The 22,564-nt window shown below is 36.6% G+C and overlaps 1 protein-coding gene across 2 annotated transcripts in view; it reads right to left on the reverse strand.

Annotated features, from left to right (window-relative positions):
* The window catches only part of LOC145297559 (cytochrome P450 3A24-like), a 192,551-nt gene extending 171,595 nt beyond the window's left edge, over positions 1 to 20,956 (reverse strand). Inside the window, exon 1 of one of the 2 annotated variants that reach the window (XM_080143568.1) lies at positions 20,494 to 20,956. In XM_080143568.1, coding sequence (XP_079999694.1) covers positions 20,494 to 20,561 — 68 coding nt within the window. In that variant the 5' untranslated portion in view covers positions 20,562 to 20,956. The remainder of the gene's footprint in view (positions 1 to 20,493) is intronic. The other variant, XM_080143585.1, reaches the window with a different exon arrangement.
* Between the last annotated feature and the right edge of the window lie 1,608 nt (positions 20,957 to 22,564).

Below are 22,564 nucleotides of genomic sequence, written 5' to 3' on the forward strand. Positions count from 1 at the left end.
TCTAAGGTTTTCCTTGTAGTTTAAGGATGTCACAGCCTCTTTCATCTCTTTAATTGTATCATAACGACAGCCTCTAAGGTTTTCCTTGGGGTTAAGGATGTCATAGCCTCTTTCATCTCCTAAATTGTATCATAACGACAGCCTCTAATGTTTTCCTTGTAGTTTAAGGATGTCACAGCCTCTTTCATCTCTTTAATTGTATCATAACGACAGCCTCTAATGTTTTCCTTGGGGTTAAGGATGTCATAGCCTCTTTCATCTTCTCAATTGTTTCATAACGACAGCCTCTAAGGTTTTCCTTGTAGTTTAAGGATGTCACAGCCTCTTTCATCTCTTTAATTGTATCATAACGACAGCCTCTAATGTTTTCCTTGGGGTTAAGGATGTCATAGCCTCTTTCATCTCCTAAATTGTATCATAACGACAGCCTCTAAGGTTTTCCTTGTAGTTTAAGGATGTCACAGCCTCTTTCATCTCTTTAATTGTATCATAACGACAGCCTCTAATGTTTTCCTTGGGGTTAAGGATGTCATAGCCTCTTTCATCTTCTCAATTGTTTCATAACGACAGCCTCTAAGGTTTTCCTTGTAGTTTAAGGATGTCACAGCCTCTTTCATCTCTTTAATTGTATCATAACGACAGCCTCTAATGTTTTCCTTGGGGTTAAGGATGTCATAGCCTCTTTCATCTCCTCAATTGTTTCATAACGACAGCCTCAAAGGTTTTCCTTGTAGTTTAAGGATGTCACAGCCTCTTTCATCTCTTTAATTGTATCATAACGACAGCCTCTAAGGTTTTCCTTGAGTTTAAGGATGTCATAGCCTCTTTCATCTCCTAAATTGTATCATAACGACAGCCTCTAAGGTTTTCCTTGTAGTTTAAGGATGTCACAGCCTCTTTCATCTCTTTAATTGTATCATAACGACAGCCTCTAAGGTTTTCCTTGGGGTTAATGATTTCATAGCCTCTTTCATCTTCTCAATTGTTTCATAACGACAGCCTCTAAGGTTTTCCTTGTAGTTTAAGGATGTCACAGCCTCTTTCATCTCTTTAATTGTATCATAACGACAGCCTCTAAGGTTTTCCTTGGGGTTAAGGATGTCATAGCCTCTTTCATCTCCTAAATTTTATCATAACGACAGCCTCTAAGGTTTTCCTTGTAGTTTAAGGATGTCACAGCCTCTTTCATCTCTTTAATTGTATCATAACGACAGCCTCTAATGTTTTCCTTGGGGTTAAGGATGTCATAGCCTCTTTCATCTTCTAAATTGTTTCATAACGACAGCCTCTAAGGTTTTCCTTGTAGTTTAAGGATGTCACAGCCTCTTTCATCTCTTTAATTGTATCATAACGACAGCCTCTAATGTTTTCCTTGGGGTTAAGGATGTCACAGCCTCTTTCATCTTCTCAATTGTTTCATAACGACAGCCTCTAAGGTTTTCCTTGTAGTTTAAGGATGTCACAGCCTCTTTCATCTTCTCAATTGTTTCATAACGACAGCCTCTAAGGTTTTCCTTGTAGTTTAAGGATGTCACAGCCTCTTTCATCTCTTTAATTGTATCATAACGACAGCCTCTAAGGTTTTCCTTGGGGTTAAGGATGTCATAGCCTCTTTCATCTCCTAAATTTTATCATAACGACAGCCTCTAAGGTTTTCCTTGTAGTTTAAGGATGTCACAGCCTCTTTCATCTCTTTAATTGTATCATAACGACAGCCTCTAATGTTTTCCTTGGGGTTAAGGATGTCATAGCCTCTTTCATCTTCTCAATTGTTTCATAACGACAGCCTCTAAGGTTTTCCTTGTAGTTTAAGGATGTCACAGCCTCTTTCATCTCTTTAATTGTATCATAACGACAGCCTCTAATGTTTTCCTTGGGGTTAAGGATGTCATAGCCTCTTTCATCTTCTCAATTGTTTCATAACGACAGCCTCTAAGGGTTTCCTTGTAGTTTAAGGATGTCACAGCCTCTTTCATCTCTTTAATTGTATCATAACGACAGCCTCTAAGGTTTTCCTTGGGGTTAAGGATGTCATAGCCTCTTTCATCTCCTAAATTGTATCATAACGACAGCCTCTAATGTTTTCCTTGTAGTTTAAGGATGTCACAGCCTCTTTCATCTCTTTAATTGTATCATAACGACAGCCTCTAATGTTTTCCTTGGGGTTAAGGATGTCACAGCCTCTTTCATCTCTTTAATTGTATCATAACGACAGCCTCTAAGGTTTTCCTTGGGGTTAAGGATGTCATAGCCTCTTTCATCTCCTAAATTGTATCATAACGACAGCCTCTAATGTTTTCCTTGTAGTTTAAGGATGTCACAGCCTCTTTCATCTCTTTAATTGTATCATAACGACAGCCTCTAATGTTTTCCTTGGGGTTAAGGATGTCACAGCCTCTTTCATCTTCTCAATTGTTTCATAACGACAGCCTCTAAGGTTTTCCTTGTAGTTTAAGGATGTCACAGCCTCTTTCATCTCTTTAATTGTATCATAACGACAGCCTCTAATGTTTTCCTTGGGGTTAAGGATGTCATAGCCTCTTTCATCTCCTAAATTGTATCATAACGACAGCCTCTAAGGTATTCCTTGTAGTTTAAGGATGTCACAGCCTCTTTCATCTCTTTAATTGTATCATAACGACAGCCTCTAATGTTTTCCTTGGGGTTAAGGATGTCATAGCCTCTTTCATCTTCTCAATTGTTTCATAACGACAGCCTCTAAGGTTTTCCTTGTAGTTTAAGGATGTCACAGCCTCTTTCATCTCTTTAATTGTATCATAACGACAGCCTCTAAGGTTTTCCTTGGGGTTAAGGATGTCATAGCCTCTTTCATCTCCTCAATTGTTTCATAACGACAGCCTCAAAGGTTTTCCTTGTAGTTTAAGGATGTCACAGCCTCTTTCATCTCTTTAATTGTATCATAACGACAGCTTCTAAGGTTTTCCTTGTAGTTTAAGGATGTCACAGCCTCTTTCATCTCTTTAATTGTATCATAACGACAGCCTCTAAGGTTTTCCTTGGGGTTAAGGATGTCATAGCCTCTTTCATCTCCTAAATTGTATCATAACGACAGCCTCTAAGGTTTTCCTTGTAGTTTAAGGATGTCACAGCCTCTTTCATCTCTTTAATTGTATCATAACGACAGCCTCTAATGTTTTCCTTGGGGTTAAGGATGTCATAGCCTCTTTCATCTCCTAAATTTTATCATAATGACAGCCTCTAAGGTTTTCCTTGTAGTTTAAGGATGTCACAGCCTCTTTCATCTCTTTAATTGTATCATAACGACAGCCTCTAATGTTTTCCATGGGGTTAATGATGTCATAGCCTCTTTCATCTTCTCAATTGTATCATAACGACAGCCTCTAAGGTTTTCCTTGTAGTTTAAGGATGTCACAGCCTCTTTCATCTCTTTAATTGTATCATAACGACAGCCTCTAAGGTTTTCCTTGGGGTTAAGGATGTCACAGCCTCTTTCATCTCTTTAATTGTATCATAACGACAGCCTCTAAGGTTTTCCTTGGGGTTAAGGATGTCATAGCCTCTTTCATCTCCTAAATTGTATCATAACGACAGCCTCTAAGGTTTTCCTTGTAGTTTAAGGATGTCACAGCCTCTTTCATCTCTTTAATTGTATCATAACGACAGCCTCTAAGGTTTTCCTTGGGGTTAAGGATGTCATAGCCTCTTTCATCTCCTAAATTTTATCATAACGACAGCCTCTAAGGTTTTCCTTGTAGTTTAAGGATGTCACAGCCTCTTTCATCTCTTTAATTGTATCATAACGACAGCCTCTAATGTTTTCCTTGGGGTTAAGGATGTCATAGCCTCTTTCATCTTCTAAATTGTTTCATAACGACAGCCTCTAAGGTTTTCCTTGTAGTTTAAGGATGTCACAGCCTCTTTCATCTCTTTAATTGTATCATAACGACAGCCTCTAAGGTTTTCCTTGGGGTTAAGGATGTCATAGCCTCTTTCATCTTCTCAATTGTTTCATAACGACAGCCTCTAAGGGTTTCCTTGTAGTTTAAGGATGTCACAGCCTCTTTCATCTCTTTAATTGTATCATAACGACAGCCTCTAAGGTTTTCCTTGGGGTTAAGGATGTCATAGCCTCTTTCATCTCCTAAATTGTATCATAACGACAGCCTCTAATGTTTTCCTTGTAGTTTAAGGATGTCACAGCCTCTTTCATCTCTTTAATTGTATCATAACGACAGCCTCTAATGTTTTCCTTGGGGTTAAGGATGTCACAGCCTCTTTCATCTCTTTAATTGTATCATAACGACAGCCTCTAAGGTTTTCCTTGGGGTTAAGGATGTCATAGCCTCTTTCATCTCCTAAATTGTATCATAACGACAGCCTCTAATGTTTTCCTTGTAGTTTAAGGATGTCACAGCCTCTTTCATCTCTTTAATTGTATCATAACGACAGCCTCTAATGTTTTCCTTGGGGTTAAGGATGTCACAGCCTCTTTCATCTTCTCAATTGTTTCATAACGACAGCCTCTAAGGTTTTCCTTGTAGTTTAAGGATGTCACAGCCTCTTTCATCTCTTTAATTGTATCATAACGACAGCCTCTAATGTTTTCCTTGGGGTTAAGGATGTCATAGCCTCTTTCATCTCCTAAATTGTATCATAACGACAGCCTCTAAGGTATTCCTTGTAGTTTAAGGATGTCACAGCCTCTTTCATCTCTTTAATTGTATCATAACGACAGCCTCTAATGTTTTCCTTGGGGTTAAGGATGTCATAGCCTCTTTCATCTTCTCAATTGTTTCATAACGACAGCCTCTAAGGTTTTCCTTGTAGTTTAAGGATGTCACAGCCTCTTTCATCTCTTTAATTGTATCATAACGACAGCCTCTAAGGTTTTCCTTGGGGTTAAGGATGTCATAGCCTCTTTCATCTCCTCAATTGTTTCATAACGACAGCCTCAAAGGTTTTCCTTGTAGTTTAAGGATGTCACAGCCTCTTTCATCTCTTTAATTGTATCATAACGACAGCTTCTAATGTTTTACTTGGGGTTAAGGATGTCATAGCCTCTTTCATCTTCTCAATTGTTTCATAACGACAGCCTCAAAGGTTTTCCTTGTAGTTTAAGGATGTCACAGCCTCTTTCATCTCTTTAATTGTATCATAACGACAGCCTCTAATGTTTTCCTTGGGGTTAAGGATGTCATAGCCTCTTTCATCTTCTCAATTGTTTCATAACGACAGCCTCTAAGGTTTTCCTTGTAGTTTAAGGATGTCACAGCCTCTTTCATCTCTTTAATTGTATCATAACGACAGCCTCTAAGGTTTTCCTTGGGGTTAAGGATGTCATAGCCTCTTTCATCTCCTCAATTGTTTCATAACGACAGCCTCAAAGGTTTTCCTTGTAGTTTAAGGATGTCACAGCCTCTTTCATCTCTTTAATTGTATCATAACGACAGCCTCTAAGGTTTTCCTTGGGGTTAAGGATGTCATAGCCTCTTTCATCTCCTAAATTGTATCATAACGACAGCCTCTAAGGTTTTCCTTGTAGTTTAAGGATGTCACAGCCTCTTTCATCTCTTTAATTGTATCATAACGACAGCCTCTAATGTTTTCCTTGGGGTTAAGGATGTCATAGCCTCTTTCATCTCCTAAATTTTATCATAACGACAGCCTCTAAGGTTTTCCTTGTAGTTTAAGGATGTCACAGCCTCTTTCATCTCTTTAATTGTATCATAACGACAGCCTCTAATGTTTTCCATGGGGTTAATGATGTCATAGCCTCTTTCATCTTCTCAATTGTATCATAACGACAGCCTCTAAGGTTTTCCTTGTAGTTTAAGGATGTCACAGCCTCTTTCATCTCTTTAATTGTATCATAACGACAGCCTCTAAGGTTTTCCTTGGGGTTAAGGATGTCACAGCCTCTTTCATCTCTTTAATTGTATCATAACGACAGCCTCTAAGGTTTTCCTTGGGGTTAAGGATGTCATAGCCTCTTTCATCTCCTAAATTGTATCATAACGACAGCCTCTAAGGTTTTCCTTGTAGTTTAAGGATGTCACAGCCTCTTTCATCTCTTTAATTGTATCATAACGACAGCCTCTAATGTTTTCCTTGGGGTTAATGATTTCATAGCCTCTTTCATCTTCTCAATTGTTTCATAACGACAGCCTCTAAGGTTTTCCTTGTAGTTTAAGGATGTCACAGCCTCTTTCATCTCTTTAATTGTATCATAACGACAGCCTCTAATGTTTTCCTTGGGGTTAAGGATGTCATAGCCTCTTTCATCTCCTAAATTGTATCATAACGACAGCCTCTAAGGTTTTCCTTGTAGTTTAAGGATGTCACAGCCTCTTTCATCTCTTTAATTGTATCATAACGACAGCCTCTAATGTTTTCCTTGGGGTTAAGGATGTCATAGCCTCTTTCATCTTCTAAATTGTTTCATAACGACAGCCTCTAAGGTTTTCCTTGTAGTTTAAGGATGTCACAGCCTCTTTCATCTCTTTAATTGTATCATAACGACAGCCTCTAATGTTTTCCTTGGGGTTAAGGATGTCATAGCCTCTTTCATCTTCTCAATTGTTTCATAACGACAGCCTCTAAGGTTTTCCTTGTAGTTTAAGGATGTCACAGCCTCTTTCATCTCTTTAATTGTATCATAACGACAGCCTCTAAGGTTTTCCTTGGGGTTAAGGATGTCATAGCCTCTTTCATCTCCTAAATTGTATCATAACGACAGCCTCTAATGTTTTCCTTGTAGTTTAAGGATGTCACAGCCTCTTTCATCTCTTTAATTGTATCATAACGACAGCCTCTAAGGTTTTCCTTGGGGTTAAGGATGTCATAGCCTCTTTCATCTCCTAAATTGTATCATAACGACAGCCTCTAATGTTTTCCTTGTAGTTTAAGGATGTCACAGCCTCTTTCATCTCTTTAATTGTATCATAACGACAGCCTCTAATGTTTTCCTTGGGGTTAAGGATGTCACAGCCTCTTTCATCTTCTCAATTGTTTCATAACGACAGCCTCTAAGGTTTTCCTTGTAGTTTAAGGATGTCACAGCCTCTTTCATCTCTTTAATTGTATCATAACGACAGCCTCTAATGTTTTCCTTGGGGTTAAGGATGTCATAGCCTCTTTCATCTCCTAAATTGTATCATAACGACAGCCTCTAAGGTATTCCTTGTAGTTTAAGGATGTCACAGCCTCTTTCATCTCTTTAATTGTATCATAACGACAGCCTCTAATGTTTTCCTTGGGGTTAAGGATGTCATAGCCTCTTTCATCTTCTCAATTGTTTCATAACGACAGCCTCTAAGGTTTTCCTTGTAGTTTAAGGATGTCACAGCCTCTTTCATCTCTTTAATTGTATCATAACGACAGCCTCTAAGGTTTTCCTTGGGGTTAAGGATGTCATAGCCTCTTTCATCTCCTCAATTGTTTCATAACGACAGCCTCAAAGGTTTTCCTTGTAGTTTAAGGATGTCACAGCCTCTTTCATCTCTTTAATTGTATCATAACGACAGCTTCTAATGTTTTACTTGGGGTTAAGGATGTCATAGCCTCTTTCATCTTCTCAATTGTTTCATAACGACAGCCTCAAAGGTTTTCCTTGTAGTTTAAGGATGTCACAGCCTCTTTCATCTCTTTAATTGTATCATAACGACAGCCTCTAATGTTTTCCTTGGGGTTAAGGATGTCATAGCCTCTTTCATCTTCTCAATTGTTTCATAACGACAGCCTCTAAGGTTTTCCTTGTAGTTTAAGGATGTCACAGCCTCTTTCATCTCTTTAATTGTATCATAACGACAGCCTCTAAGGTTTTCCTTGGGGTTAAGGATGTCATAGCCTCTTTCATCTCCTCAATTGTTTCATAACGACAGCCTCAAAGGTTTTCCTTGTAGTTTAAGGATGTCACAGCCTCTTTCATCTCTTTAATTGTATCATAACGACAGCTTCTAAGGTTTTCCTTGTAGTTTAAGGATGTCACAGCCTCTTTCATCTCTTTAATTGTATCATAACGACAGCCTCTAAGGTTTTCCTTGGGGTTAAGGATGTCATAGCCTCTTTCATCTCCTAAATTGTATCATAACGACAGCCTCTAAGGTTTTCCTTGTAGTTTAAGGATGTCACAGCCTCTTTCATCTCTTTAATTGTATCATAACGACAGCCTCTAAGGTTTTCCTTGGGGTTAAGGATGTCATAGCCTCTTTCATCTCCTAAATTGTATCATAACGACAGCCTCTAAGGTTTTCCTTGGAGTTAAGGATGTCATAGCCTCTTTCATCTCCTAAATTGTATCATAACGACAGCCTCAAAGGTTTTCCTTGGGGTTAAGGATGTCATAGCCTCTTTCATCTCTTTATCATAACGACAGCCTCTAATGTTTTCCTTGAGTTTAAGGATGTCCTAGCCTCTTTCATCTCCTTAATTGTATCATAACGATAGCCTCTAAGGTTTTCCTTGAGTTTAAGGATGTCATAGCCTCTTTCATCTCCTAAATTGTATCATAACGACAGCCTCTAAGGTTTTCCTTGTAGTTTAAGGATGTCACAGCCTCTTTCATCTCTTTAATTGTATCATAACGACAGCCTCTAAGGTTTTCCTTGTAGTTTAAAGATGTCACAGCCTCTTTCATCTCTTTAATTGTATCATAACGACAGCCTCTAAGGTTTTCCTTGGGGTTAAGGATGTCATAGCCTCTTTCATCTCCTAAATTGTATCATAACGACAGCCTCTAAGGTTTTCCTTGGGGTTAAGGATGTCATAGCCTCTTTCATCTCTTTATCATAACGACAGCCTCTAATGTTTTCCTTGAGTTTAAGGATGTCCTAGCCTCTTTCATCTCCTTAATTGTATCATAACGATAGCCTCTAAGGTTTTCCTTGAGTTTAAGGATGTCATAGCCTCTTTCATCTCCTAAATTGTATCATAACGACAGCCTCTAAGGTTTTCCTTGTAGTTTAAGGATGTCACAGCCTCTTTCATCTCTTTAATTGTATCATAACGACAGCCTCTAAGGTTTTCCTTGTAGTTTAAAGATGTCACAGCCTCTTTCATCTCTTTAATTGTATCATAACGACAGCCTCTAAGGTTTTCCTTGGGGTTAAGGATGTCATAGCCTCTTTCATCTCCTAAATTGTATCATAACGACAGCCTCTAAGGTTTTCCTTGTAGTTTAAGGATGTCACAGCCTCTTTCATCTCTTTAATTGTATCATAACGACAGCCTCTAATGTTTTCCTTGGGGTTAAGGATGTCATAGCCTCTTTCATCTTCTAAATTGTTTCATAACGACAGCCTCTAAGGTTTTCCTTGTAGTTTAAGGATGTCACAGCCTCTTTCATCTCTTTAATTGTATCATAACGACAGCCTCTAAGGTTTTCCTTGGGGTTAAGGATGTCATAGCCTCTTTCATCTCCTCAATTGTTTCATAACGACAGCCTCAAAGGTTTTCCTTGTAGTTTAAGGATGTCACAGCCTCTTTCATCTCTTTAATTGTATCATAACGACAGCTTCTAAGGTTTTCCTTGTAGTTTAAGGATGTCACAGCCTCTTTCATCTCTTTAATTGTATCATAACGACAGCCTCTAAGGTTTTCCTTGGGGTTAAGGATGTCATAGCCTCTTTCATCTCCTAAATTGTATCATAACGACAGCCTCTAAGGTTTTCCTTGTAGTTTAAGGATGTCACAGCCTCTTTCATCTCTTTAATTGTATCATAACGACAGCCTCTAAGGTTTTCCTTGGGGTTAAGGATGTCATAGCCTCTTTCATCTCCTAAATTGTATCATAACGACAGCCTCTAAGGTTTTCCTTGGAGTTAAGGATGTCATAGCCTCTTTCATCTCCTAAATTGTATCATAACGACAGCCTCTAAGGTTTTCCTTGGGGTTAAGGATGTCATAGCCTCTTTCATCTCTTTATCATAACGACAGCCTCTAATGTTTTCCTTGAGTTTAAGGATGTCCTAGCCTCTTTCATCTCCTTAATTGTATCATAACGATAGCCTCTAAGGTTTTCCTTGAGTTTAAGGATGTCATAGCCTCTTTCATCTCCTAAATTGTATCATAACGACAGCCTCTAAGGTTTTCCTTGTAGTTTAAGGATGTCACAGCCTCTTTCATCTCTTTAATTGTATCATAACGACAGCCTCTAAGGTTTTCCTTGGGGTTAAGGATGTCATAGCCTCTTTCATCTCCTAAATTGTATCATAACGACAGCCTCTAAGGTTTTCCTTGGAGTTAAGGATGTCATAGCCTCTTTCATCTCCTAAATTGTATCATAACGACAGCCTCTAAGGTTTTCCTTGGGGTTAAGGATGTCATAGCCTCTTTCATCTCTTTATCATAACGACAGCCTCTAATGTTTTCCTTGAGTTTAAGGATGTCCTAGCCTCTTTCATCTCCTTAATTGTATCATAACGATAGCCTCTAAGGTTTTCCTTGAGTTTAAGGATGTCATAGCCTCTTTTATCTCCTAAATTGTACCATAACGACAGCCTCTTATGTTTTCCTTGAGTTTAAGGATGTCATAGCCTCTTTCATCTCCTTAATTGTATCATAACGACAGCCTCTAATGTTTTCCTTGAGTTTAAGGATGTCATAGCCTCTTTCATCTCCTAAATTGTATCATAACGACAGCCTCTAATGTTTTCCTTGAGTTTAAGGATGTCATAGCCTCTTTCATCTCCTTAATTGTATCATAACAACAGCCTCTAATGTTTTCCTTGAGTTTTAGGATGTCATAGCCTCTTTTATCTCCTAAATTATATAATAACGACAGCCTCTAAGGTTTTCCTTGTAGTTTAAGGATGTCATAGCCTCTTTCATCTTCTAAATTGTATCATAACAACAGCCTCTAATGTTTTCCTTGAGTTTAAGGATGTCATAGCCTCTTTCATCTCCTAAATTGTATCATAACGACAGCCTCTAATGTTTTCCTTGAGTTTAAGGATGTCATAGCCTCTTTCATCTCCTAAATTGTATCATAACGACAGCATCTAATGTTTTCCTTGGGTTTAAGGATGTCATAGCCTCTTTCATCTCCTAAATTGTATCATAACGACAGCCTCTAATGTTTTCCTTGAGTTTAAGGATGTCATAGCCTCTTTCATCTCCTAAATTGTATCATAACAACAGCCTCTAATGTTTTCCTTGAGTTTAAGGATGTCATAGCCTCTTTCATCTCCTAAATTGTATCATAACGACAGCCTCTAAGGTTTTCCTTGAGTTTAAGGATGTCATAGCCTCTTTCATCTCCTAAATTGTATCATAACGACAGCCTCTAATGTTTTCCTTGAGTTTAAGGATGTCATAGCCTCTTTCTTCTTCTAAATTGTATCATAACGACAGCCTCTAATGTTTTCCTTGAGTTTAAGGATGTCATAGCCTCTTTCATCTCCTAAATTGTATCATAACGACAGCCTCTAAGGTTTTCCTTGAGTTTAAGGATGTCATAGCCTCTTTCATCTCCTAAATTGTATCATAACGACAGCCTCTTATGTTTTCCTTGAGTTTAAGGATGTCATAGCCTCTTTCATCTCCTAAATTGTATCATAACGACAGCCTCTAATGTTTTCCTTGAGTTTAAGGATTTCATAGCCTCTTTCATCTCCTAAATTGTATCATAACGACAGCCTCTAATGTTTTCCTTGAGTTTAAGGATGTCATAGCTTCTTTCATCTCCTAAATTGTATCATAACGACAGACTCTAATGTTTTCCTTGAGTTTAAGGATGTCATAGCCTCTTTCATCTCCTAAATTGTACCATAACGACAGCCTCTAATTTTTTCCTTGAGTTTAAGGATGCCATAGCCTCTTTCATCTCCTAAATTGTATCATAACGACAGCCTCTAATGTTTTCCTTGAGTTTAAGGATGTCATAGCCTCTTTCATCTCCTAAATTGTATCATAACGACAGCATCTAATGTTTTCCTTGAGTCTAAGGATGTCATAGCCTATTTCATCTCCCAAATTGTACCATAACGACAGCCTCTAATGTTTTCCTTGAGTTTAAGGATGTCATAGCCTCTTTCATCTCCTAAATTGTATCATAACGACAGCCTCTAAGGTTTTCCTTGTAGTTTAAGGATGTCATAGCCTCTTTTATCTCCTAAATTGTATCATAACGACAGCCTCTAAGGTTTTCCTTGTAGTTTAAGGATGTCATAGCCTCTTTCATCTCCTAAATTGTATCATAACGACAGCCTCTAAGATTTTCCTTGAGTTTAAGGATGTCATAGCCTCTTTCATCTCCTAAATTGTATCATAACGACAGCCTCTAAGGTTTTCCTTGTAGTTTAAGGATGTTAGCCTCTTTTATCTCCTAAATTGTATCATAACGACAGCCTCTAAGGTTTTCCTTGTAGTTTAAGGATGTCATAGCCTCTTTCATCTCCTAAATTGTATCATAACGACAGCCTCTAAGATTTTCCTTGAGTTTAAGGATGTCACAGCCTCTTTCATCTCCTAAATTGTATCATAACGACAGCCTCTAAGGTTTTCCTTGTAGTTTAAGGATGTCATAGCCTCTTTTATCTCCTAAATTGTATCATAACGACAGCCTCTAAGGTTTTCCTTGTAGTTTAAGGATGTCATAGCCTCTTTCATCTCCTAAATTGTATCATAACGACAGCCTCTAAGGTTTTTCTTGTAGTTTAAGGATGTCATAGCCTCTTTCATCTCCTAAATTGTATCATAACGACAGCCTCTAAGGTTTTCCTTGTAGTTTAAGGATGTCATAGCCTCTTTCATCTCTTTAATTGTATCATAACGACTGCCTCTAAGGTTTTCCTTGAGTTTAAGGAATAACCAAAAGGCACGGATAGCAAGGTCTGGACTATAGGGAAGGTGAGGAACTTCCTTGATGCCCATTTTGGTCATGACAACGTCTTTCTTTCCGATCTTCTCTGAGCACCCTTAGGACGAACTTCGCGCAAACCTTCCGCGTCTTCAGTTCCTTTCGAATAATTGTGTGCACACCTCTCACACTGACATAAAACTGCTTCTATAAACACACAACAGTCCTTATCCATCAAATTCTTTATTTGGTCAATCAACTCCTGTGTTCTGACTTCCTTACTTCTCCCACACCTTTCATCATTCCTCACAGACTACCTGGCCTCCTCGAATCTCTTATGTCACCCAAAAACTGGTGTTTGATTCATACAAGATGGTCCAAAAACAGTCTGAAGCATTCCATACGTTTCTGTGGTATTTATTTATTTATTGCATATCATTCTTCTAAAATATTCCCACATCCAGATTGCATTTTTGAAATTTACCAGCTGTAGCAATCAGGCTTTAGTAGGATGTGTTTCAATTACTACTGTACCTGTTCATTTGAACCTGAAATCATAAAAATTAGTCAGTCACACCATAAGATGTATAGCAATAACCTGTTGCATTTTCAAGAGGCTAATTTTTATTTTAATGTCTGTACAAAAAAGTCTGGAAACTTAATGAAGGCACCTCGTAAAGTACTCGAAACACAAAACCGTTCAATAAAATGACCGGATTTGTGTTAAATAACTCGAAAAGTGTTGATATGTCGTAAAACAAAACAAGCAAACCAAGTTAACAGCAATACGGATGCGGTCGCATGAAGAGACACATACTAATACGTAAAAAATCAGCTCAACAATCTGCACACGGATATAGGAAGAACCCTTATAAAACTGAAAAACTTGCTTATTCCAGGAGATCTCCAGAAAGTTGATTACAGACTCTCACAAAGTAAAAGTTATAAAAATGCACAATATAAAATTACATTGAAAAAAAAATGAACCTAGACCAAGGTTCCCTGTTGCTTCTAAATAATGAAGATAAATGTATTAATCTTTCTGATTTTGAAATGAAGCAATTGCAAAAAAAATTCTCAAACTATGGCCTAACTGCCATTTACTCCAAAGATAGCATAACCTGTATAAAAACAAATACAGAAATTGAAATTTTTACTATTATATCAAAGGAACTTTATCACTGTCTGTGTATGCGTGTGTCTGTGTATGCGTGTGTCTAATTTTGTTCCCTATGCACTCAAAAACGGCTGGGTCGAGATTTATGAAATTTCAAATGAAGATACATCATGTGTCTGGCGGTGTTGTTAGATAGGTTTTATATCGAAATGTCTTCGATAAGTGTCGATAATCGATAATCGAAGTAATCCGATGAAAATATGAATAGGCGATTAGGACTAAAGTTAACACCCTACACAGCCAACAAGCCAAGTGCATTTGAGAAGTTTTATTAATACACAAGCCGAAAGGTCTGGCATATAAAATTAACAGTAGGTTCTTTGATATGAATGTTTCGGTCTAGAGCATAGTTGAAGCATAATGATTTACTTATGCATTTTAAACTTTAATTCCAGCTGTTATGTATAAAAAATACTTTTCTAAAATCAACTGTAGGTTCTCTACAGTGCAATGTAAACTACAATGTATTGTGGACTAAGTCACTGCGGAGAGAGATGTGAAGCTTTCTCCCGGTGCGCCGCGATGGGTCCTCAACTAGAGCAGCAATCGATCGATTTGTTTGAAAAAATTTCGATGACAATAAAAATATAGGAATGTAAAACATTCAATCCAGGGCAACGTCGAGTCTCCCTCCTGCTAGTACTATGTAAAATATAGTAAAGCTTGAGAAAAAAAATGAATTCAACATAAAACCTGAACTTTGTGACTTACTAAAAGCCGCTGGTAAAAAATAGATGTAGTAGTAGGCTTCTGTCGTTCAGGGTCGACGATATGTGATGTACCATCTGGATGCTAGCTTTGGCAGTGTAATATGAAAAACAAGTTGTCCTCGTAGCTCGTCTCCCTTCTCCACATCGCTGATGGGTCCAAAGGAACGACAAGTCTGTTACAGTTTGGTAGAATGAAGTTGTAGGTAATGCCGAATTGCCTTGGGGCTCCTCTCAAGATTTTTTCGGGATTTACTCCTGAAGACTATCCCATGTGTGGGTATTCCACAAGGTAACGAAAGTTGGAAATCAGCATTTACCTTCCTTAAAATGAACTACATTCCAAGGCTGACGAACTCCATCTACCTGAAGCAACTTGTTATGGCGTCAGTGATATCCTTTCTCCTGTTAGTAGCGAGAGGTCTACCGGGGTTACATCTAAGATAAATAGATATAACAATAAAGATATAACATTTTTATTTACAAAACATTTTAACCAGGTCGTTCAACATCTAGATATCATTACGAAATACAGTTATAATTAACAAAATTATACTTAACAACCTATCCTGTCTTGACAGCGTACAAAATAGACTTCGTGGCTTAGTGGGAGATGCCCTTTTTTCTTCGCTGCAACTTCTCTCCCACAGAAGAGACGTTGCGAGTCTGTCTTTGTTTATCGTTATTTCCATGGCAAGTGCTCGTCTGGGCTCCAATCTCTGGTCCTTCCCTCCTCAATTTTTTACGGAAAACACCCGTCTAGCTGCAACCACTGTCAGTAATTTTCCCCACTCTTTATCTGTTCCTAAATCAAAACGTAGATTCCATGAACAAAGCTTATTTCTTAAAAGTGCACGCCTGTGGAACTCTCTTCCATTTGCTTGTTTCCCACCTGACTACAACTTGGATGTCTTCAAGTCTAACATAAACAAATTCCTGATGAATCGCCCCCTTAAGTAAGACACTTTATCAAATCTCCAATACTAACGATTACTACGATATTATCCCACTGATTACTGTACACGCAATAACCCTTATCCCCGAGCGGTTTCCGGGCCTTGATAAGTGGTGACCTCCATGTAAAAAAAAAAACAAATAATTTATCTATAATATAAATCTCGCTTGTCTGTTTAAATGTGTGTATGTATGTATATCTCGCAAAAATTTTCGACAGAGGCGACGGATTTTCGCGAGATCGGTATCGTTTTGAAGCTCGACCCTTCGGACGACAAATATCGAAAAATTAGCTAAAAACATTAATTCCTTCACCCTCAACTGGGCACTTTTCTACAGGAAGGAGTCGCTTTTTTCACCGATATTTTCGAAAGTCATCCCTCTTTTCGATTGACTAGCCTTAATTTAAACACGTCACTTCCGGTTTGGCAATGGGCGCAACAGCAAAGAAGTGACATTTTTTGTTGTTTTTTTTTTCACGTTCTTTTCCTCCTTCATGCACAGGTTCGAGCCTGCCTGTCTGCTACAACTTTTTTTTTTTTGCTCAACACATACCTCCAAACACCCGGGCAACGGCAGGCACCGAGCCTAGTCTATTACATAAAGGGATTTCTGTGTTTATGCATGCCTAGCTAGAAGTCCAAAACTACTAAGCAAAGACCCACAAAATTAATATTTGTCCCGGATATATAATACCTAAAATTTAGAAAAATATTTTCGTTTAAAATGACTAGATTTATTAAAACAATTACATTATTTTTGTAACACATAGAAACGTGATAGAGGAATGGGTTGGACAGAGAAGCGAGACAGACAGACAGACAGACAGACAGATAAGGGTTGGAAAAAATGGCGGAACAAATGATGAATAGAAAAGATAAAGAGACAGCTAGAGAGAGGGAGCTAAAGATAGAAGCTATAATCTAAACATGTTATATACAACATTTAATTTCTGCCGTGTATCCTTGCTAGTTTCTATAACATCAAATTTAAAGCCATTTTTGACTGTCATAACAAATTTAATAAAATAATACACCATAATCGCAAACACTTTCTCAAAAGAAAAAATTAATAAATTGATCATTACAAAGATCTGTTATAATGGTATACGAACTAAAATTAAAGGCGGCTTCAAACCAGGATATATTTACGGAACATTTAAAACTCATGAGCCGACCATTATTTATAAAGAGGCAAAAGTTATAGTACGTTATAAATAGACAAAATTTATAGTACGTTATAAATAGAAAAAAGCTATAGCCCGCTATAAATAGACAAAAGTTATAGTACGTTATAAATAGACAAAAGTTATAGCCTGTTATAAATAGACAAAAGTTATAGTCCTTTATAAATAGGCACGATTTATAGCCCGTTATTTAAAACATTCATAGCATGTTATTAAAAAACAAAATTTATAGCCCATTATAAATAGACAAAAGTTATACCTCTTATAAATAGAAAAAAATTATACCCTTTATAAATATTTAAAAAAAATTATAGCTCCTTATTAATATACAAAAGTTATAGCCTATTATAAATAGACAACAGTTATCGTCAGTTTTAAATAAACAAAAGTTATACCCGTTATAAATAGAAAAAAGTTAGTTATAAATAGACAAAAGTTATCATCTGTTATAAATAGACAAAAGTTAAAGCACGTTATAAATAGACAAAAGTTATAGCCCGTTATAAATAGACAAAAGTTATCATCTGTTATAAATAGACAAAAGTTAAAGCCCGTTATAAATAGACAAAGGTTATAGTCCGTTATAAATAGACAAAAGTTATAGCCCGTTATAAATAGACAAAAGTTATAGTCCGTTATAAATAGACAAAAGTTATCATCTGTTATAAATAGACAAAAGTTAAAGCCCGTTATAAATAGACAAAAGTTATAGTCCGTTATAAATAGACAAAAGTTATAGCCCGTTATAAATAGACAAAAGTTATAGTCCGTTATAGATAGACAAAAGTTATCATCTGTTATAAATAGACAAAAGTTATAGCCCGTTATAAATAGACAAAAGTTATAGCCCGTTATAAATAGACAAAAGTTATAGTCCGTTATAAATAGACAAAAGTTATAGTCCGTTATAAATAGACAAAAGTTATAGTCCGTTATAAATAGACAAAAGTTATAGCCCGTTATAAATAGACAAAAGTTATAGCCCGTTATAAATAGACAAAAGTTATAGTCCGTTGACTTAAAATGAAAGCTTTATGCCAAATAGCTGGTTCAATATTATTAAATTTGTGCTAATTTTTGCATTAAATAGTAACTCGTAATAAATCCTAATTGTGCATCGAACGTATACCAAAGTACTGAGTTTGCTGCACTTTTTCATAACAACGGTTCATACAAAATTTCAGCCAGATCGGACTAGTAGTTTCCGAGAAAATATATGGAGTAAATATAGTATTATGGTTACTAATTCCTATAAATCTCTAACTGTGCATCGAACGGATATCATGATATTTAGTTCGCTACACCTTATCATACAACATTTCATCCAGCAGTTTCCGAAAAAAAAAAAGTGGGAATAGACAGACAGAATCAAAGAAATGTCATACAAATAATATTTACAAAACGCCTTTATACCCGCCAGCTCAAAACAAAACCAAACAACCTCTGTAAAATGTTTTTGGCGTGCACTATCGTAAAGTTTCCTGTGTTAAACCTTGTGGCCACGCTAATAGACATAAAAAATATTTTTCGTTGCCTTAGAGAATGACTGTGGTAATTTTATGAAGGTAGTTCAAACGGGCATGCATTTTCTTCTCCTAAAGAGAAAAAAATAATTTTCCTTTTGGATAATTATATAATTGCAATTATTAAATTACACATTGGGATAATTTTAATCTAACAAAATATAAGAGTAAGTAAACTTGTTTCTGAAATTTTATGTCTATCGAAGAAAGTCGAATATTTCATTTTATTTATTTTTGAAAACTGTAAAACAAACAATTTTTGTATGAGAATATTTTTAGTCCGTTCTTTTAATAATAAATAAAAATTGTCATTGAGTATTTCCAAATATTTTAAAATTAAAAGCATTTTTCACGACAGTTTTTTTGTTGTTGTTGTTTTTTGTTTTTGTTTTTAACTGAACGTCCATGTGCCCGAAGATGACTTTTCAGTCCTTACTAGCGACTTGCACACCCTCAAGCAGACATGGCTCTGAAGACGGTCATTAGTTTGGATACAACCAACAGCAACGGAACCCGTATCATCGTGCAGTTTCATATGATTAACGAGACATGCCTTGGACAACAGAGCTTGGTTTTACACCTCACAGATCCAAAGATCTCCATATATATATATATATATATATATATATATATATATATATATATATATATATTCCCCTTGTGAGTGCACAGTGAACGAGGCAGAAAAAAGGAACGCATTTGCCCCCCTCATTTAACCCCAAAAGTCCCCAGGGGACGTCAAATCCTATTGAAAATGAACAAACGGTGCAGTTTTAGGCCTTAACATGTGTAAATTTGAGTTCTGTACCATGCAAAAAAAGAAATGACTAAGTCCATCATTTACCCCCACCATTTAGCCTCAAAAGTCCCCAAGGACCTAATATATTTAAATTTTTCAGCACCATGCTAAATTGCTATACACAGAAAATTTTGGACAAATATATTAAAATAATCCCAAAAATGGAGTGTTCTTATTATTATCCCTAAAAGAGCCCCTGGGACGCAACCAAGAGTTATCGCGAAGTGTAGACAAATAATATAGAAATCAGTTAATTACAACTTTTCAGAAAGTTTTATGAAAATCCAAGGTATCAAGGTATTTTTTTTTTTTTTTTTAATAAGCACAAAAGTGTCAATTTTAACCATTTTAACCCGAAAGGCACCCCCGGGGGGGGGCAACTGGAGTTTTCCTGGAAAATCCGTTTTGTTACTTTTTTACTCTATAATCATGTTTAATGTTTGTGCAAAATTTCCAAAAATTCCAAGGCGTAGTTATTGAGAAAAGTGCGGACAGACGAACGGACGAACGGACAAGGGTGAATTTACAGGCCCACCCACCTTTTGTCGCGGGACCGAAAAGCATTTGAAATTCAAGGAATCTTGCTTAATTGGTGTCTAATGACTATACCAGCGCATAATAGGTGTGTGACCTACCTGGCTGACAATAAATGCCTGATTAGTCCCTTTATCTAACCTTTTTATGAAAAGTCAATATAAAGTCCGGGGGGGGGGGGGCAGCCCAAAATCATGCTTCAGCCCGACAGATGCAAGATCATCCCCGACTCAAAAATGACTCACTCTTTGTTCAACCGATTGTCGAAGACTATCCTGGAGTGGTATTAGCAAAACGTATATAAACAATTCTTTCTCATGGACAACTTTATATGTAATCAAACACACTTCATGTCATTGATCAGTGTTAGTACTCCAATTGTGTTCCCCATCTTTCGCTTAGTAACCACTTCCGTTTCTGTAATCTCAATTAGATCTTGGCCTTGGTAAGTAGTGGTCACAAAAGTAAAACAAAAAGTTGAATGTCAAAAAATGACATTTTTGCACAACCTAATACATTAATTGCGTGTGTGTGTCTGTGTGTGTGCGCGCGCGCGCGCGCGCGTGTGTGTGTGTGTGTGTGTGTGTGTGTGTGTGTGTGTGTGTGTGTGTGTGTGTGTGTGTGTGTGTGTGTTTATTTATTTACCTTTTCTCCAGGGGGCTATACACAAGGTTAGACGTGTTTATGAAAACTCAGCACACTATAGCATACAAAAAATGCCTCAACAACCCCGTCGGCATTCCCCGGTAAGGTGTGCCTCAGGCGATTAACCATAAAATTCTCATTTTCTCAGAGTGCCTTTTGCTTAGAGTTACGAAATAATATAATTACTTACATTTGTACGAAGGCGATGACGATGACCAACACGACTGCAGTAAATAGAAGTATCCCCGAAATATCCATTTTTTTTTTTTTTAGAAGAAAATAAACGATATTTGTGATTTTGGTAGTTGCAGTTTGAATTAAAACGTTTTCATTTATTTGCTTTTTTGTTTGTTTGTTTGTTCGTTTGTTTGTTTGTTTGTATGTTTGTTTGTTTTGTTTTGTTTTGTTTGTTTTGTTTCGTTTTTGTTCTTGTGTGTGTGTGTGTGTCTTTCTACTTTAAGATTTGTTTTTGTTTTGTTTTTTCAAAGCTTTGTTTTGAAATGTTCAAATCTACATTGTCACAATATAATATATAGACAATATAAATATTCTCTCTCTCCCTGTATCTCTCTTTCTCTATCGCTACCGCCTCTCTCTCTCTCTCTCTCTCTCTCTCTCTCTCTCTCTCTCTCTCTCTCTCTCTCTCTGTAGATTTCCTGCTCGCCTTCTCCCTCTCTCTCAATCATTTACTCCTGGCGACTTTCATTTTTTTTAAGTAGTTTGCTTTGTGAGTGTGTGAAGGAGTGTTCGGTGTATAGAGAGAAGCAATTTTATTTTACGAGTGCAGGGAATGTATTTTTTATCTGAAGGCAAGTAGGAAAAGGACCTTGTTTGTCTTTATCCTAAGTCTTGGCACGGAGTCACGGACCGCCTCTAAAACGCAGTTCATACCATATTAATATCCCCATATTGTTCCTCATTTTTCGGATAGAAATTATTCTCGACTCTTAAGCACCCCTCTCGAGTAACTCGAGGCTCGTCACCTCAACAGTAAACAAAAAATGTGAAAGAATGCGAACAAAAAAGAACACTTTTTTTTATTTTCAAATATTATATTATATAATTTGAAAACAAATGTTGTCGTGACATTTATTGGGTGGGTTCTAACAGTATTTTGTTTTATTTTTATTTCTAAATTATTATCAAGGCTTCAAATATGTAGGTATCAATTCACGGATATTTTTCTCGTTCTCACCTAACGCTCGACACTATTTGCTTTCGGACCTAATAAACGTTTTAATGTAAGAAAAAAAACTCTAAAAACTTGGTATTTGTTAAGATATAGTCGACAGGTAGATTTTTTTTTATGTGGTTTTAAGCAAAAACAACGGTACTTTAGTTGTCATGTCGAAAAGAGTAATATAACCCAAAATTACGAAAAATCATCGAGAAAATTATTTATTGTTAAAAGTAATTTTTTTACGAAAAATTGGGGGAAATTGCATTTTTTTCTAGAAGTGAACACCTTGAAGATAACGAATACAGGGGGCATACTTATCTCCATTTTCGCTACTTAAATGGCAGGCGTACTGCTACTGCTTTAAACCATCGCGATAAACTTCTTTTTTTTCTTTTTTTTGTTTTTTTACTAAAAACACAATTGTTCTACTCGACGAATTTTCGTAATTTGGAGATATATTACTATTTTCGACTTGCCAATTAAGTAAGTACTGTTGCTTTTGTTCAAAACCACATATTTATAAAAATCGATCTGTAGACTCTATCTTAACAAGCACCAAAAACTTTTCCAGATAGGTAGAAGAGTAACTTATCTTGCCTTTCATAACATTTATTTGTTATATATTTGTTTGTTTGTTTTTACCAATTTTTCGTACCAGTGTGTATTGTAAAACAAACCTGGATTTAATTATAAATATTTCGTACCGAGGAGGGGTGGTACGATTGCATCCCTTTTTGCCGACTAGTAGACTGAATAATTTGATAATTCCTGTCTTTTATTTTCGTTCTGTATTTTTTTTTTTTCTTTCGTTTTGTGTATTATAAACTACGCAAAAATTCCTTTTTTTTTCGGGGGGGGAGGTTGTTTTTTGTGTGTGTGTGTGTGTGTGTGTGTTTTTTTGTTTGTTTGCTTGCTTTGTTTTTTGCTGTTTGATAGTTTTTAAAATTTCGTCGTCGTCGTCGTCGTCGTCGTCGTCGTCGTCGTCGTTGTCGTTGTTGTTGTTGTTGTTGTTGTTGTTGTTGTTGTTGTTTGTGTGTGTTTATTTTTGTTTTATTTTTTCTTTTTAATTTTTATTATTTCC

Source organism: Euprymna scolopes, chromosome 2 (assembly GCF_053919585.1).
Source record: "Euprymna scolopes isolate OS-2025 chromosome 2, ASM5391958v1, whole genome shotgun sequence".
Taxonomy (NCBI): domain Eukaryota; kingdom Metazoa; phylum Mollusca; class Cephalopoda; order Sepiida; family Sepiolidae; genus Euprymna; species Euprymna scolopes.